Source organism: Amblyomma mixtum, chromosome 1 (genome assembly GCF_055824585.1).
Source record: "Amblyomma mixtum isolate Tamu chromosome 1, ASM5582458v1, whole genome shotgun sequence".
NCBI classification, from domain to species: Eukaryota; Metazoa; Arthropoda; class Arachnida; order Ixodida; family Ixodidae; genus Amblyomma; species Amblyomma mixtum.
In genome coordinates this window covers 14610870-14627296 of record NC_143012.1, presented here as the reverse complement: position 1 = coordinate 14627296, position 16427 = coordinate 14610870, and the positions used below count along the sequence as shown (strand labels likewise).

The 16427-nt window shown below is 46.5% G+C and overlaps 1 protein-coding gene across 1 annotated transcript in view; it reads left to right on the top strand.

Moving 5' to 3' along the window:
* The window catches only part of LOC149365527 (E3 ubiquitin-protein ligase rfwd3.S-like), a 32409-nt gene extending 16211 nt beyond the window's left edge, over nucleotides 1–16198 (top strand). Inside the window, exons 7-14 of the mRNA XM_089543465.1 lie at nucleotides 1834–2000; nucleotides 4213–4420; nucleotides 5654–5811; nucleotides 6972–7178; nucleotides 9241–9338; nucleotides 9463–9554; nucleotides 10758–10931; nucleotides 15105–16198. Of these exons, the coding sequence (XP_089399591.1) occupies nucleotides 1834–2000; nucleotides 4213–4420; nucleotides 5654–5811; nucleotides 6972–7178; nucleotides 9241–9338; nucleotides 9463–9554; nucleotides 10758–10931; nucleotides 15105–15266 (1266 nt within the window). The 3' untranslated portion in view covers nucleotides 15267–16198. The remainder of the gene's footprint in view (nucleotides 1–1833; nucleotides 2001–4212; nucleotides 4421–5653; nucleotides 5812–6971; nucleotides 7179–9240; nucleotides 9339–9462; nucleotides 9555–10757; nucleotides 10932–15104) is intronic.
* Nucleotides 16199–16427: the final 229 nt, after the last annotated feature.

Sequence of the window (16427 nt, the reverse complement as noted above, 5' to 3'; positions counted from 1 at the left end):
CAAATTTACTGGTTTTTCTCAGAGAGTGTGCTTACAGCTAGCAATGATATGTTTGTTCTAGATGTGTTTAGCATTCTTCATATTACATTGGGGGTGCTTTTTCATATTTGCTAGCAAACACAGTTTGCAGTATTTCTCAGAATAGCTCAGTAGCCGTGTGCGTTGACACAGACCTGTGTTGCCAGAGTCTGTCAGCCATAATCTCTTTCTTTTTCTGTTTTTCTAGCATCATGTGCATTTTTGAAAAAATATACGTGATACCCTGATCCCAAGAATGCTCATTTGACAAATCCTAGTGTTTCGGTGGTAAATTTTCTAATCATTATGGCACTTCGCGTGAAATTTTATATGTGCCTAGTGTTTTGCATTACAAACCTGCCTAATCGGCTTTGTTGAGGGCCTGTGTTGCCTATTTAGCAGTGGTCATGTCACTTATCCTGGTGTGTAGAACGTCCCAAGAATGTGCACGGTGGGATGGAACCTCATGTAGTGCTCGTATCCAAGTTTTTTCGTCATGCGCTGAAAATATGTCCACTATAAGAAAAAGGCCTTTCCTGGGTCTCTTCAATTATTCATGTCCCAAGCTTTGTCTAGTCGCTTCACCTAAGTTTCGATCACTACTTTCTTTCCCTTGGAATTCAGTCTGTTACCCTAATCAACACCTCCTCAATTTCAGTGGCAGCTATGTGCTTTTGGACCCATTTGAATGCTTTGCTTCATTTACTTGCCACGATATGGCGCCACTTATATGTATTGGAAGCCGAACCCTTACTGCAAGCTGCTTGCTTTTCTCCTGAATGGTCCTCTACTATTGGGCCCCCTCTTCTGCTCGCTGCATGCATGGAGCACGCACGAATGCTAGCGAACAGGAGAGTAGAAGAAAGGGTAATAAGAAAGTAAGAAAGGGCCTGGGTTGCCAAAGCTGTCAGTTTTGGCTTGCAGTGAAACAAAAGAGGCATTGCCCCTTAGAAGCCATTGGCCACCTGTGCACCGCATCTCATCTTCCATCCAGGTCCATTTTTGTTCCCCTCGATTTTCGCTAGGACGCCATTAAGGGGGAACCCTGGTCTTTGAAAAAAAATTTTTATTAATGAAGTCACAGTTATGAAATTTCCTGGCCACATGTAGTTTTGTGTGCTGATTCTGGATATGTCATTTAATTTCGTGTAAAACAATTCCTTGAGCACTTGTACAATTTTTATGCAAGTATTTTGAGAAAAGTTTTGCAGAAAATTTGCTGCAGGAAACTCGCTGAAAATGCATTCCATTGGGTTCTCTTGACACCGAGGAATGCAATAAGGGTAAAATTATCATCCTGGCTATCATAGAACTTGAGTTATGGAGTTTTGAAGTTGTCGCTTCAGAAATGAGAAGAAAAGTGTGTATTCCTGTTTGTGAAGTGGCAGCTTCAAAACTCTATAACTCAAGTTCTATGATAGCCAGGATGATAATTTTACCCTTATTGCATTCCTTGGTGTCAAGAGAGCCCAATGGCATGCATTTCAGAGAGTTTCCTGCAGCAAATTTTCTTATATGCTCTCTCCAAAAGAATTGTATAAAAATTGCACAAGTGCTCAAGGAATTGTTTTACACAAAAATACATGTGGCCTGAAAATTTCATTACTATATCTAGATTAATAAAATTTGTTTTTCAAGACCAGGGTCCCCCCTTAACTCAAGTTTTTTTTTCTGTACACTCGTCAACAATCCCAAAGTCAACTGGAGTCCTTAGGCAGTTTCAGTCTCCTCTAGACCGATCTTTCCCAGGACGCAGGAACAGCTCTGGATCTCGGACCGTGTGAAGCAGCGGCAATGTTTTTTTTCTCTCCGCAGGCCTTGGACACGGTTCAGCTGGATCAGGTGGTGAGCGAGCTGAACATGGAGCGGGAGAAGCGCAAGCGCTCCGAAGTCGACGCGGAGCTGATGCGGCAAAAGTACAAGGTGCTGCTCAACGACTACGAGAAGGTCAAGTCGGAGTATACCAGCCTTAAGAAAATGAGGTACGCTTCTCATTTGTTGGTGGCTTATTACTGTGTGTCGTGCATGTCGTTTTAGCCTCTGTTAACCCCTTCACCGTTTTTTTATATCAACGAATTTCTTAACAGAACTGCTTATTTTTTTTATTGCTGATTTCGATTACTATTGCAATAAAAAGCATGCATTCGATCTTTGAAAAATATTTGCAGCAACCACAAAGTCAAATTAGCATATCGAAGTTTATTATTCCTTACAATACAGAAAACCAACTTCCGGCTGGTAAGGAGCGATAAAAATTACAGAATGACCACCATCAGGCTACCTTACAGTGAACGTCTTACCAGGAACTGCCAGAAAAGGAAACTGAGGGGGTTGCGTTGGGATGCTACTGGCGTTGATCTTCATCTACTGACGCGCGCCCGCAAAGTTCGCTTCTGAGCTGTCCTCTTCTTCATCGAAAAAACTGCTCAGCATAACGTCATCACTGTCGTCCTCGCTCCCTGAAACAATGTACACTTCGGTGTCTAAGCCACCATCGTCTGAAGAAGATGACGACAAAGAAAAGCGTCCTTTCCGCGAATACGGGCCAGGAATACACGCGTTGCCTCCGCCGGGTGCCATTTTTAAAACCCAGGTTGCCATACGAAAAAAACGTTTATGCGGTAGAAGAAAACGAAATAAACAAGTCAGTGCTGCCATCTATCGACCAAAATGCCATCTAAGCCACACACGAGCGCTGATCGTCCCAAACACTGAAGGGAAGAACCTATTCAGCGAGGACGAGCTACAGTCGTCCAAAACAGTTTGGGGACAGCTTGGCAGGGACGAGCGCAGCTCGTCCAAAACGGTTAAGGGGTTAAAGCAGCCGGCATTTGTTTTATAACTGACTCTTAACTTGCATGAATTCGAAATGTATTCACCGATTTCTTCAAATTGAACCCTTTTATTGCGGTGTCACATCATATGACATCAGTTAGTCAAGTAAGCAGTCATCCTTTTCTTTTTTGATTTCTAAATCCTTTTCTTTTTTTTCAGTTTTTCTGGGAAAAAAAATAAATAGAATGCGACACTGAAATCGAAACTTTAGGGAATGACTGGACCGGATGTGGCAGCGGTGCGCATTTCGTACAGTCGCCGCATTCAGTTCAGTTGTTGCAAAGTTATGTGACTCTAGCCATAGTGTAACGTTCTAGAAAGGTTTAGCATGGCGCGTTTCGCCACTGTTAACCACATCCGCGGTGCAGGCACAGGTGGTCCTAAGGAGTGCACGCTGGCCACTCCAAGGGCATAGTTGGGTCTCCCCGCCGGAAGCGGATCATGGTAGCAGATCGCGCTGTGCTAAAACTGTATAATAACTTCATTCATTTTACACATCAATTTTCCTACCAAACTTATCAAAGATGATGTGCGGTGGCACGTCATTTTTCGCTGCATATGAGTCGCGCCAGCTAAAGATTTTCTTAAAAAGCACGACTTCTACACTGGAAAATGCAGTACATATCTGTGCCTAAAACTCACTGTACTGCGCCAAAAGCTGCTCCAAAGTGACTTCGGCCAGTCACATCACTGGGGCCATAACTTCGCCGTAACAATGGTGGTTTAGGCGTATCGGTGTAAAAGCACGCTCGTGAACGCTGCCTCATATGAGTCCGACATATGTTTAGTCTGCCCACCTCAAACTTTGGGACCTAATCAAGGAATGGGCCAAGCTGTGTTGCAGTAAAGGAGATAAGGACTTGTTCTGGAGCAAAAAGGCACATAGTACAGCTTAGTTTTACTTCAACCTTATATTTTAATTTTTTTCTTTTGAAAGTTATTTCTTCGAAGTAGGTAGATCATTAGCAGCTTTTCCTTCACATCAGCGTAGTGGTACTCTTCACCCACTTAACTCCGAATGCATTTTTCTGAGGCTGCTGTGGCAGTTTTCTTCTTGTCCCCTCTACCAATTCTTTGAATCTCCTTTTCCTTGTTTCTCCTTTTTGAAAACTGACTACAACTTATCTGTTTTGAAATCTTACATCTCTGATGTCTGTCATGATGGCCTCGTTCACTGTGGGCTCAACAGTCTGACACTTTACAAGGATACGCTTTGTTGTGTGCCTGTCTTGCAATGAGTGCATTAGAGCTGGCTTCTAGTCATAATATTGATAATATTTTCAACTAAACATGGCTTGTGGGCCGCTTTGAATAAAATTTGACTCAGCAGAATATTGCTTGCTTCCACAACTCTGCCAGGCTTGACCCTGCCATCTCCAGTCACGGTGATAGCATCGCCAGCAGTAGCTCGTCTTCACAGCGGTCGCCGGGCATCTTCACCTTGGACCGCGCCATTGACCTTGGCAATGGTTCGTCTTGTCGGAACCTGGCTGTCTCGGGAGTGCTCAATCAGTTGGTGGTGTCACAGAGCCGGACGGGCCTCTTCAACGGATACGGCCTTCGTAAGGTAAGGGAGCTGTCATTATGAGATTGAGTAGTGTGCCTTCGATTGTCTGCTCAACAAAGATTCACATGTGTTAGCATAGTAAACCTCAATTTAAAGGAGAGGAGGAATAACCGCAAACTTGGACGAGACTTAATAACGAGAAGACAGGATGAGCGGTCCTGTCTTCTTCTCGTTATTGTCTCGTCCAAGTTCGCGGTTATTGCTCCTCTCCAACATGTCAGACCAACTGGCCCAAAGCTTCCCCTTGTTGAACCTTAATAGGGACACTGAGGGCACCTATATCCATTTTTAATATGTTAGCATTAGAACCCTCACTATCACAAACATTTTCCAGCATTGGCATGTGAAGCCTTAGTAGAGAGCAGAAAAAGGGTGAGTGTGAGAGGGGGAAAGTCGAGAGGGAGAGAAGGGAGATATGTGGGAGTGAAAGGGGAAAAAGAGAGGTGCCGTAGTGGAGGTCTCCGGAATAATTTCGACCACCTGGGGATCTTTAATGTGCACTGACATCGCACAGCACACGGGCGCCTTTTGTGTTCTGTCTCCAATGAATTGCGCCTGCCGTGGTCGGCTTCAAAACCCGGGTACTCCGACTGAGTAGCCATAGCACCCTAACCACTGAGCCCCCACACGGGTTGGGTGCGGCGTGGCACACTGTGATGGCTGGACTGGATCATGATGGACTGGATCATCCATCATCATGGGGAACACTGATGCCAACGCATACTGTGCTGCAAGAACCGGATTGATCATCTTTGACTTTTTTTTTTATTCTTTGAAAGAATCAGTTATGGCTCTTTCTGCCTTAAGTTGATGTTTGTTTGGCAACAAAAGATTCGTTTCTTGCTGAGGGAATTGTATTTTAAAATCGACAATTTTTTTTTTTTTCCCTGCTGTTCAATTCTAGCTCATGAGGTTAAGACCAAAAAGAACTTCACAGTCACCACTTGGTAGTAAATTGCAGTGCAGCATAATCTCAAGGATTTGCGTCCAAAAACTATCTTTGATGCCAAGTGGTGACACCTCTATTTTGTATTTAGTCTTTTCTAGCTTATGAAATCTTCGTGCTCTTTTTTTTACATGCGTGTCAGGCAGTAAGGAATGGAAGCTAGGTCACACGGGGTTCCGCAGTACACTTTGAAAGCCCTTGAAGTTCCCCCAAGACTGCAGAGATGGGTTGGAGGGGCAGACTTGTACTGTTGTTGTAGTTACATTTCCTCTGTCTCATTGGCCCAGGTTTCGCTGTTCGACCTCAAGTCGTCGGAGTACGTGCTGGTGCACAAGGGTGAAATCAAGGACATTGCCTTCCACCACCGAGATGCACTGGTGCTCTCCGCCTCGCATGACAAGTCGGTCAAGCTCACTGCCATGATCAGCAACAGCGTCGTCCAGACGTGAGTGCAGCTACCAAGTCTTGCAGCCGGTGGTATTAAGGGCTATTTAACATGCCTGGTCACACATTTCAGTTTACGGACCTGGATGGGACATGTAGGGTAGCAGACTGATAAATAAGGCTCTGATGGGGCAACAGAATAATATCCGGGGGGGTGGGGGTGGGATCAAATGGAGAGAGAAGACGAGGAGTTTGGGTGAGGGTGTCAGATGCTACTAGTCCCTTCAGGGTTAATTTGAGGGCATTGGGAGGAGCATTTGTCCTGCAGTGCATGTAATGGTACTATTATTGTTGTTTGTTTTGCAGTGTACTTTGGTTAATCCAGATTTGCAATATGCCAAGTTTATTCGAATCGACGCATTGGTCCTGTCAACATCATGTGTGTTAGAAATTAAGGCTTCGCTTGATTTGAGGTCTGCGTAATTCAAGCCGATTTTGCAGCCCCTTTTGAATTCGGATAGTCAGTAATCGAGAGTCTATTTTATTTGCTTATTTGCAAATAATGTAGTTCTGTTCCTTTTCACACAGTGCATGTAGGAGTGGCTACAACCTTTCTCTTTCACTCGTCAAATTGCCATGTGAAGGCCAGTTCTTTATAGTTTTTTTACTCTTTTCTTTTTGGCACACCATGTTATCGTTTTCCTGCTACTGGTGGAGCGAAAATGTGCATTTTTTGCAAAGTCGTCACTTTGTGAGGCAGTCCATCACAGAATCCCTTGCCGGTTCGGGAAACCTCAGTGTATTACTGCCAGCGCACAAATGCTGTCCAGCATCTATTACAAATTAAAACCATGGTTATACATGCTGGGATTTCACCAGAAAGAAAAGCGCATGACGAGAGCGCTTTGTTTCACAAAATGAAGGTTTTGTCACAGTGACTCACTTATCTAAGCGTAAATTTTTTTCTGGGTCCTTTGAGAATTTCGTATTCGAATAGCTTAGACATTTTCTTGCTCCTGAGAGAGATTCAAAGCAACCTGTATTTACGATAATATGGTGATTACTTTTCTCAGTCGCCCTGGGCAAAGAAGTCTCCTATAACGGCATTCACAAAAGGTCTTTGATGTGTTCACTGAGACTAATACAGTTCCAGTGCTTCTTCTGTCTGCATGGTTAGTTCTTTATTTTCATTGCACACGCTTGGACGGTTTCCCTCTGCAGTTACCACCAGCCCGTGGAAGCCTGGAGTTGCGCCTGGGACAAGGACGACAGCAACTGCTTCTACGTGGGCCTCCGCAACGGCTCCGTGTTCAAGTACGACATGCGCGTGACGTCCGAGGCCGTCTGCAAGCTGCCCACCACGAACCGCTATGAGCCTGTGGTTGCCATGCAGCACATTCCAAAGGGGCCGTCCTGTGCAGAGGACAGGTGATGCAACTTTGCACCTGCCAGGTTTCTGGAAATATGCAGTCATGGCACCAGTGACAAGCAAATTTAGGGTTAATTTGGATGGTGTCCTGGAACATTTTGTTGAATGCTCTCTGTATGACAGATGTGACATCGTCTGAGTGTAGTGACCTCACTTGCATATAGGTAAGGCGCTGCGTTATTAAAAAAAGGAAGAAACAATCTGAAGAAAGGGCACTTTACTCTTGCACCTCTGTTCTTGGTGAAACACTTATTTTATTTCATTTCTTCTCATTCGAGATCTCTCCACTAGTCATGCTTATCACCCATCTGATTACTTTCGATTCGTTGGCTCGTTCTGAGTATGTTTGTTTTTCCAGTAGCAAATGATAAATTTATTGCCAAAAAATCGGGCTTAAAATTTCCCACTACTCACTTCAAATTAGTGGCGTCCATATCGAAATGACTACATGATCACCATTTGAAACTCAATGGCAGCGTTACCTGGCTTCAGAATTCTGCGTGCATAAATCTGTCTACGTTGAAGTACGCTTGCAAAAATAGTCAGGGGTGGCGATGCTTGTGTAAACTAAGTTCTCTAAACTCGCGCGATGTCACGTGCGTTATACGGGGGGGCACTGAACAGAACATTGTAGGGCACCATCGAGAAGGTGGTTCGTAGCCTTGACCAGAGGTTCTCAGTGCAGGTTCCGCAGAACTCCGGTGTTCCTTGGAGTGTCTTTTAGTGGTTCCCCAAGCACCTGAATCCGTGCGTGCCTCAAGCCGCACTATTCCATTACCCACTTTACTGTGGGGCTATTCACATTGTAATTGCTCATTTCAGCCTGTTTCACTGTACAACCAGTCACTGTTAATTGAATTTCGGCATTTGTTAAAGGGACACTGAGGAGAAATTGAAGTTGACTTGCATCGGCAGAATACCAGCTCCTGATTACAAAAACGCCATTCATACTGACAACAAAGCTCTTGTAACATAGAAAAGAGCAAGAACCAAAATACAGGTATCGCCGCCACAGGCCAAACTTGCAAGTACAAGCTTTATGACGTCATAGGACAAAACAGTGTTGCTAGAACCAATGGTTCTAGCAACACTAAGACACGAGAAGCCACGAATCACTGAGGCGCAGCAAATGCATGCGCAAATCTCCTTGACGTCGCCAGATGGCGCCACGTACCCGACAGCTACGCGCGCTCCTGCAGCACTGGGACCAATCAGCGCCTGCTCACAGCGGTATGCGGGCTCCCGGTATTCCGCTAACGGTAACAAGGTACACGGTATGCTAAAGGTGTCTATTTGCGAGAACTTCGTTGACGACTTCGAGAGCGGGATCCATTGTAACGCTGGCAAAACGCCAGTGCAAACGTAAACGAAGCGACGGCCGCAATAGCCGATAGATGCCTTCAACGTGCGGCCGGCGGTAGCTTTCTTTTCGGCTGCTGCTGGGCCTCACAGCTGGCCGTCAGAAATCACGGAGTCTGCGGTACGTCATGTGCACGTCATGTTTCACGTCACTTACTCCTGTGTCGTCATAGGAGAATCCCAAGTTTGAATCAGAGCAGCGGGAAAAACTTTTTCAACTTCGAATCCAAATTTCTTAGAAATGAATGCATCTTTCGCTGCCGGCCAAGTGGCAACAAAGCCATGAAATGCCGAACTATCGGATTTTGGTATAAAAAAAATATTAATAGAGCTCTCCTCAGTGTCCCTTTAATATGCCACATGTCTGCATGCTCCTTTTCGCATGCATGTCGGGCTGGAAGGGTAGGCAGCCAAAACATATAGGGTTCTTCAGCTCCTCTTGAAAGCCATTGGGTTTTCTACGACTGAGAACCTCTGGTCTTGAGCATGACCATGGTTATAAGACCTTCAGTACTTATTTAGTAACCTGTATTGAATAATTTTGAAATGAATCAAATGCATCAAATGAACAGGCAAGGACAAGGCGTGAGCATTTGTAACACCAGTGGTATATGTGTGCACTGTTAATATCTTAAGTAAAAATTTTAACATTTCTTTAACTTTTAACTAAATTTTAAGTTTATTTTTTCTTTTTGCCAACAGGTGCCCATCAGGCCTGCTTGTGTCGCAGTTCCAGATGTGCTCCTTCTTCGAGAAGCAGTCTGACAATGAGTTCAGGGTGCATCCCCTTCACCTGGAAGGTAAGTGTTCTGAGAGCGTTTACTCTTGGGGTGTGGCTTCTGCTATGCAGCTTCGAGCTGTGCAATCTGAAATGTGCTTTCATTTCACATCTGTTCTCCCTTTCTCTGCCTCTCTCTTTTGCAGGCAACTGCATTTCCATCAGCTATGAGCACAACACACGCCATCTGCTGATGAGTTGCCGGCCAACTGCCAGGACACCCTACATGACGCATTCGGTGAGCAAGATGCTAGTACCACACTGATGCGGACTTTTTTGGTTTTTTTTTTGCGAAAGCAACACAACTGGAGCCCAGCTCGTGGCGGGGCGGCTACCAAACGACCTTGAGTCGCCGTTTCCTAGCAACCGCTTGCTTCAGCTGCGCTCTGACAGATGGCGCCACGCCGCTGCCGCCTGTCGCCTACACACCCAGAGGGCGCCACCCTCGCACAGGCGCTGGGTTTCACAGCTCATGATGAGCTGTTTTCAGTGGGACAGCACTTGGGGACACGTTTCCCAGTTCTGCAGCGTTGCCGTAGAAAAATGGAGGAGTGAGAGGGAAGAAGAGGGAGAAAAATATGAGCAACGCTGCGCCGCCTAGCTAGCCAAGTGCCAAGTTGGGATCCCTGGTACCCTCTATGCACAGCAGAGCCAAGTAGCATTTGCGCAGACTGCCGCTCCTTGGATTTTTGGCATGCTTGGTGCTGAGTGGTGCTCCAAACACCGTGGCAAAACCGCGGGACCGAGAAAACCTCGCTTGCCTGCCACTATAGCCAGGGTGCAGTAGAGAAGATCCTACAAAATGCCATCGGGAGATGTCCTGTTACCATCTTTTCACCTTCCCTTTGATGACAGTGCAGCACTGTCACAAAGCCTTGCATTACAGGAGAAAGATAACGGTAGAGGTAAGGGCCATATCACAAAAGTGAGGAGATCTTTACAACGTGACATGTTTTGTTGTTGTATTGGCGAGTGCCTTATGTTGCAGATGGGCAAGCAAAGCCATTGTGCTTTTTAAGACTTATAGATGAGTTGTAAATAAAGGGCAGTTTGTCTCCTAACTTTTGCGCACAAATTTTGATCATTGTGTGGGCAGACGTGCCAGAAGTATGGGTCGGTTCGATTGTTGCTAGCGATGAAAGAAATCACATGCTACTCAACTTTTGTTGCCTGACAGATTTAGTGGTTGGATTAGAAAATAATCATTTTTAAACTGATGTTCAAAGAGTAGTGTGGTTCTGAATGGTGGCCCCTATGCTCACAGCTTCCAGGGCAAGCAGTATGTGCCTATTCTGCTTGGTATTGTTTACTCCAGCTTGCCTGTCTGCGTTCAAGTTTTTAGTTTGGTTTATAAGTTCACACTGTCGGATGTTTTCGTGAACATCCTGGAATGGTGCTTGCTAGCCTGTTCAACCTTGGCAACACTCGTTCATCTGTGCAGATATGCAGCCTGCTCTTCCCAATGACGGACGAAGGCAGCCGATGCGCCTTCAACATTGTCCACGTCTTCAACGGAGGACCCACCCAGGTGCAGCTCTCTAGGTCCTGCATCTGCCTCGACCCTGAGGATGCCGCCAACTTCTGGGCCGTGGCTGGCGACGAGTCGTACAAGCAGGTATGGTGGGGGGAACATTGCACTTGACATGCGGTAATGGTGGGTACATTTTAAGGCGAAAGCCTTTAATGCCTCATCGTTGTAAGCAGCAGTTGTCGACAGAAAATGTCACGCTTTTCAGTTGGTCGAAACGGCCGTGACGTCACAGTGCGCGAATTTCAAACGGGGCCAATTGTACTTTGGCTAGTAACCATGCAACCAATTGAAGGGATCGTATAGTGATGCTCCAAGTAAGTGGGACTGAGCTTAGTTAATTGCTTAATTACCCAATTAGCCTAATTAACTTTTCTAGTCAGGCCGTACAAATAAATAAAACCGAGAAGGAATTGGTCGAGCTCGGAAATCGAACCCCGTTCTTCGGAGTGCGAGACGAGCATGCTATCCGCTCCGCCATGCCAGCTCGATGGTTTGGAATGAACAAAGGCGCGTCTAGTGAATATGGTGTCTTCGCTCACTCCCATCCTCCTCCCTTCCCTTCCGGCGAGGTTCAGGTGTCCACCGAGATATGAGAGACAGATACATTTCCTTTCCTCAAAAACCAATTTACCGACGAGCGAGGCGTAGAACCAGACGGGCAATGGCGTTCTATGGACTCCCTGGCAGCGTTGCAAGATGCTGTCGCGTTCCACTCTTAGAGGCGAAACGCCACCAGTGCCACAAAAGCCGCGAAAGTGGTTTGGAAAACGCTTTCGCCTATACGCACTTTAGACAGTCAAAGTGCCCCCTGAATTTTTGTTTACGTCTTGGACTTCCTAAAAATGTCAGCCTTTGTTTTTTGCCATTTATTTTTGTAATTGATATTTTTCGACTGGTTGCATAGTGCAGATGTTAAACGTGGCAGTTATCGGCGAAAAATTCTCAAATCTCAGGAAAGAGGTTACAGAACCAAAGGCCACCAGTTTTACACCAGTTTTATTGACCTCATTGAAGGAAACTCTATTCGCAATTGGTTGCAGTAGCTGTATACATATTAAATACACTTTCATAAGCCATGTCTGGGCTCTTCTTTGTGTTGACAAGACGCATTGTTAAAAATGCTCATTCAACGTTACCACTTGAGGCAGAAAACCCTGAAATGTCCAAAGACGTTTGGGATAATACAGGCCAGCTTGCAAAACAACGGAGGGGTTGACGGCCGCACACACTTTGTGCTGGCGGTAGCGTTTGAGCTCTTACTCAAGCTCTTTCAGACTGCATTTCTCCCGCTCATCTGGTCTGTAGGTCTTTTAATACTGCATGAATTCCACCATCAGCTCCGTTTTCACAAAAGGGTTATTTGTATTATAGTTGGATGTGGAACCAGGAGTTGGCCATGAATTGAAAGTCATTGGAGATGTTCCGCTGGTTGGTCGCGTGCTTTTGCTCACCACTTAGCACTCTCGCTCATCACTGTTCGGCCCTGTTTGGGAGTACAACTTTTCTGAGTGCCCAGCTACTGCTGGATTTCTGTGCTTAGAAGTGAAAGAAGGGACGTGTTTTGGTGAAACCGGTCCTCACCTTGCATAAACATGTCTAGAAACGTGTAATTTTTAGTTTTAACCGATTCCTTACCTTTTTTTTTTTCTAGCACATTTATTGGTGTCTTTCGGTTAAAACTGCAAAGTCCGTGCCCTAATTGTGCCCTATGCTGTCTGCCCACTGCGAAATACAGTAATCCCTCGTTATAATGAAGTCAGCGAGACGGCGAAAAAATTCGTTATAAGCGATAATTCGATATAAGCGACCGCTCGAAAAAAGCTAGAACAGTCGGGATATAATTGCGCCACAACTGCGAGGAAGCTGGTGGATGACGCCGCGTGGCGTCCGCCAGCTGCGGCAGTTGCTAGGCAGCGGCTCAAGGTCGGTCTCTGTGCCTCCTCGGAGCACTGCCACAGCGAAATCGCAAGTTCGTGGCCAATGTAGCTTTCACTACAAAATTTTCTCGTAGCACATTTGTTACTTCTACCAGCAACTCAGTATTGGTCAGCGATCCTCAAAGGTGATACAGTTTTCAAATTTCTTATGCCAGAGCTTATTATCTATATCAAGAATAAGCTTTAGCTCATTTTTGTGATCCAGACGGGATCCAGACTGATCGACAGGCCGGCAGTTTCGACTTACTTCACGTCCGCACAAGAAAAATACAAAGCAGCCATGCTACCATAAAGTCTGCCTCCTAGATTCGAGCAACAACAGCATGCCTGTGCAAGAGTGGAGCTTTCGGCAACGACGCCGCCTGCAGGAACTCCCGGTGACAAACTGCGCGCCCTGACTGCCCTGGTCGCCGCTAAGCCTAGCCAGTTTCGCATCGATGCCGTAGCTGTTAGCGCTTCGGGACTGGCTAGCACTCAAACAAAGGCGCTATACTCGACATCCCTTTACTGTCAACCAGTCCCATAATAAAAGATGCGTTAGATGTCCGCGACGCCTTCAGCAACGGAGCTAGCAGATGGCAGGCGAACCGCACCAAGTAGCAGCAGCACCAAAGCTGCTATTGGATGAAATTCGCTTGTATCGCAGTCATCACCTTTACCCGCAAGGCTTGCTATGAACTTGAACAAACAATACTATCGCGTTTTCAAACGCCGGCGGCCGGCATCAAGGCTGGCAAGCCACGGCCGGTCTCGACACGCGCGAGCGAGCGCGCATCAAGACCGGCCGTGGGTATGCCGGCCCGGCTCGAAGGAGCGCACCCTACGTCATCATGACGCTGCCGCTCTCCACGCTCGCGTTGGCTCCCGCTTCCCGTCGTCGCGTTTGCCGCAGGCAGCCGTCGTTGACATCTAGCAGGTTGGACGCAAGCAGCGAGCTGCGATCGGACGCTGCGGCGCCGTTCGCAACTTCGCGCCGCGGTGAATCGCGCTCGCTTTTCGCACGTGTCCCCGCCGTAACAACAAAATTCACTGACCTTACCACGCATTTAGACCGTTTGTCTAGTCGAATGGCGCGAATCGAGCATGACCGGCCACTTTTCCGCAACCAAGACACCGCGGTTTTCTGGCACCGCAAAGCGCGAGGAAAACTTTATTTTCGTGTGGATTCTGTCACGGGGAACACCAGGAATGCGCTTTCGACCGAGATTAACGGTTCGGGCGTACTGTACCATGGAATTTGGCCCCGCTTAGCTGGGGACACTCGGCACTCTCTTGGTGCCCGTTACTAGGCAGGTCATTCGATCGTGGGTTTGGTACTTTTGTGGCCTGTTCTATGCCTGCATGAGTCTAATTCGTCGGCGGTATTAATTTGGCACTACATGCGCGAAGGGTCGCCGCCACGGCGGCGATGCCTACGCTCGGCGGCGGCGATGCCTCCGCTCATCACTTCGCTCTAAGCGGGTCAAGCTCTTCGTGCGCATCGAGTAATGCGGCTTAAAATGCATGCGTTTGGGTCGGGACCGGAAGAAATTTCGAATAAAGCGATATTTTGAGTAAAGCGATTTCATTATAACGAAGGATTACTGTATCTGCATGTCAGCTGTTTGGAGGCAGGAGTCCTCCGATTGTGAGAACTTTTAGAAACAAATATGTATTAGGAGTGTGCAAATACTAATCTAATATTTGCTGTCGAAATCAATCCGCACTGCACTTTTACTATTTGAAGCATTCGAACCCCCCTAAACATTAGAGAATTACGGAAACTTCCCGTTGATGATTGGTGATGAGTGCGCCAGCGAAGAAAGCGAATGGACACCAGTGCTCCTGTTGTTTTTTTATCGCTACAATAAGCGACATGTCGCGCATGGAAGCATGTGCCCGTGTGCATTATTTTGCGGCAAACGTTTTCATTCTACAATATTTTCATCTATTACAAGCTGGAAAATTGCATTTAAGCCACAGGGGTCGAGAGAAAAGTGGACGACAGAAACAGAAGCCTCAGGAGCTTTTGTCTCTACCCTCTCATGCAGCTCAGTCTGCGTGGTATCTCACGGCATAGTTCTTTTCGGTGCCTTCAGTTTGCAACAGTATTTGAGCACATTACCGGGCCCACAGTGTGGCGGAAGCATTACATGAGGCTTAAATGGGCAACTTTGTGATGACGTGCTGCGTTTGCTGCAGCATGTCACAGCTAGTGCTTTGTCATCAGGCATCACGAAGGAAAGTGAAAGGTGGCCCTACTCTTGTCGTAGCTGAAGTTGCCTCTCGTGTGTTCACTGCATGAGCCATCTTGTTGGTACACTGTTCCACTCGTGTGCAGGTCCTCGTATGGGACGCTTCATCGGGCAAGCGGATTCACCAGCTGGCCGTCACCAACCCAGTGCTAGACGTGTGCCCTGTTACCACTCCGGTCGGTTGGGGACTGGCTGCCCTTGCCAAGAGCACGCTATCGCTTTACTCTTGGAAGCAGCCGAGCAGCTAAGTGTCGAGCATTCTATGACACTCATTCAAGGTGTCGAAAGGGAGTTTGTAGAGACTCAAGCACATGCACCCGCAGAACGGGACCTCTTGGCATGCTGTTGAGCATGTTTTCTGCTCAGTGGTGCCGCTTCGTGCGATATTGTCAAGTTCTGTACATAGGGAACTGTCTTCACCTGAAATTGTTGTCCCATCAAGGGAGTTATGGCAAGGAGCTGTCATTGTGTGTCATTTCCTTTGCCGTGTGTAAACTATCTGTTGTACAGTTCAACTTTGTTTTTGTTTTTTGGCTCACTGGTTAGCTCGTTGATTTCTCACTGAACAATCTTTGGGGCAGTGGCGGACACTTGATAAGCCAAACAGAAGCCACTGTTTGGACTTTTCTGTGTAAGTGTGAGTGCTTGCTTGAGCCTGTGCATGTGAAAAGTACTGTGACATCACCATCTCGTGGCTTCATCGTGAATCACGTACCTTGCAGCTGAAAGGCACAGTTGTGACATCATCCTGTGGCTTTGTCACTAACCTTTGTGGCTGGAAAGTGCAACGGCGGCACCGTCATTTGGAGCATTAATGTACTGTGCTGTGTCTTGCACTTGCAGTATGCATGATGAAGCGACCCTGGAACGGAGTTTAAAGTATTGTGGTTGAACAGGTGCAGTTGAGTGTTCCAGCAAACATTTTTCAGGGTGATGTTTTTTGAATCGGCCTATGAAATACCCAGTTGCTGCCAGCTTCCATACATTGTAGACAATGTGGGCAGTTGTATAGCTGGTTTTTGTGGAGTGCCTTGTTTGGTTTACCCGCTTGGTAATGGGAGCCAAGTGGTTGACCACAGCATTAAGGGGGGACATGGGTCTTAGAGCATTTTTTTAGTTACAGACCAAATGCAATGAAACTGCACAGACTTATTCAGTTTTTTTCTGCTGATTTCAGATATGCAATTTGTTTAGTTCTAGACCAATTAGTTCCTTAGATATTAATATATATCATGCCATTGTCTGCTGAAACAATAGAAAAGAAATGGGCCACCAGAAATTTAATTTTAATGTGTGGGTGAGGAATGCAACGCTGGAAGCAGTTTTCAGTTTTTTGTCCGTGTGGACAAATGGGCTTAATAGTTAGTTCTCAAGTGAGTTGACCAGACATACAGTGCCAGAAAACATGA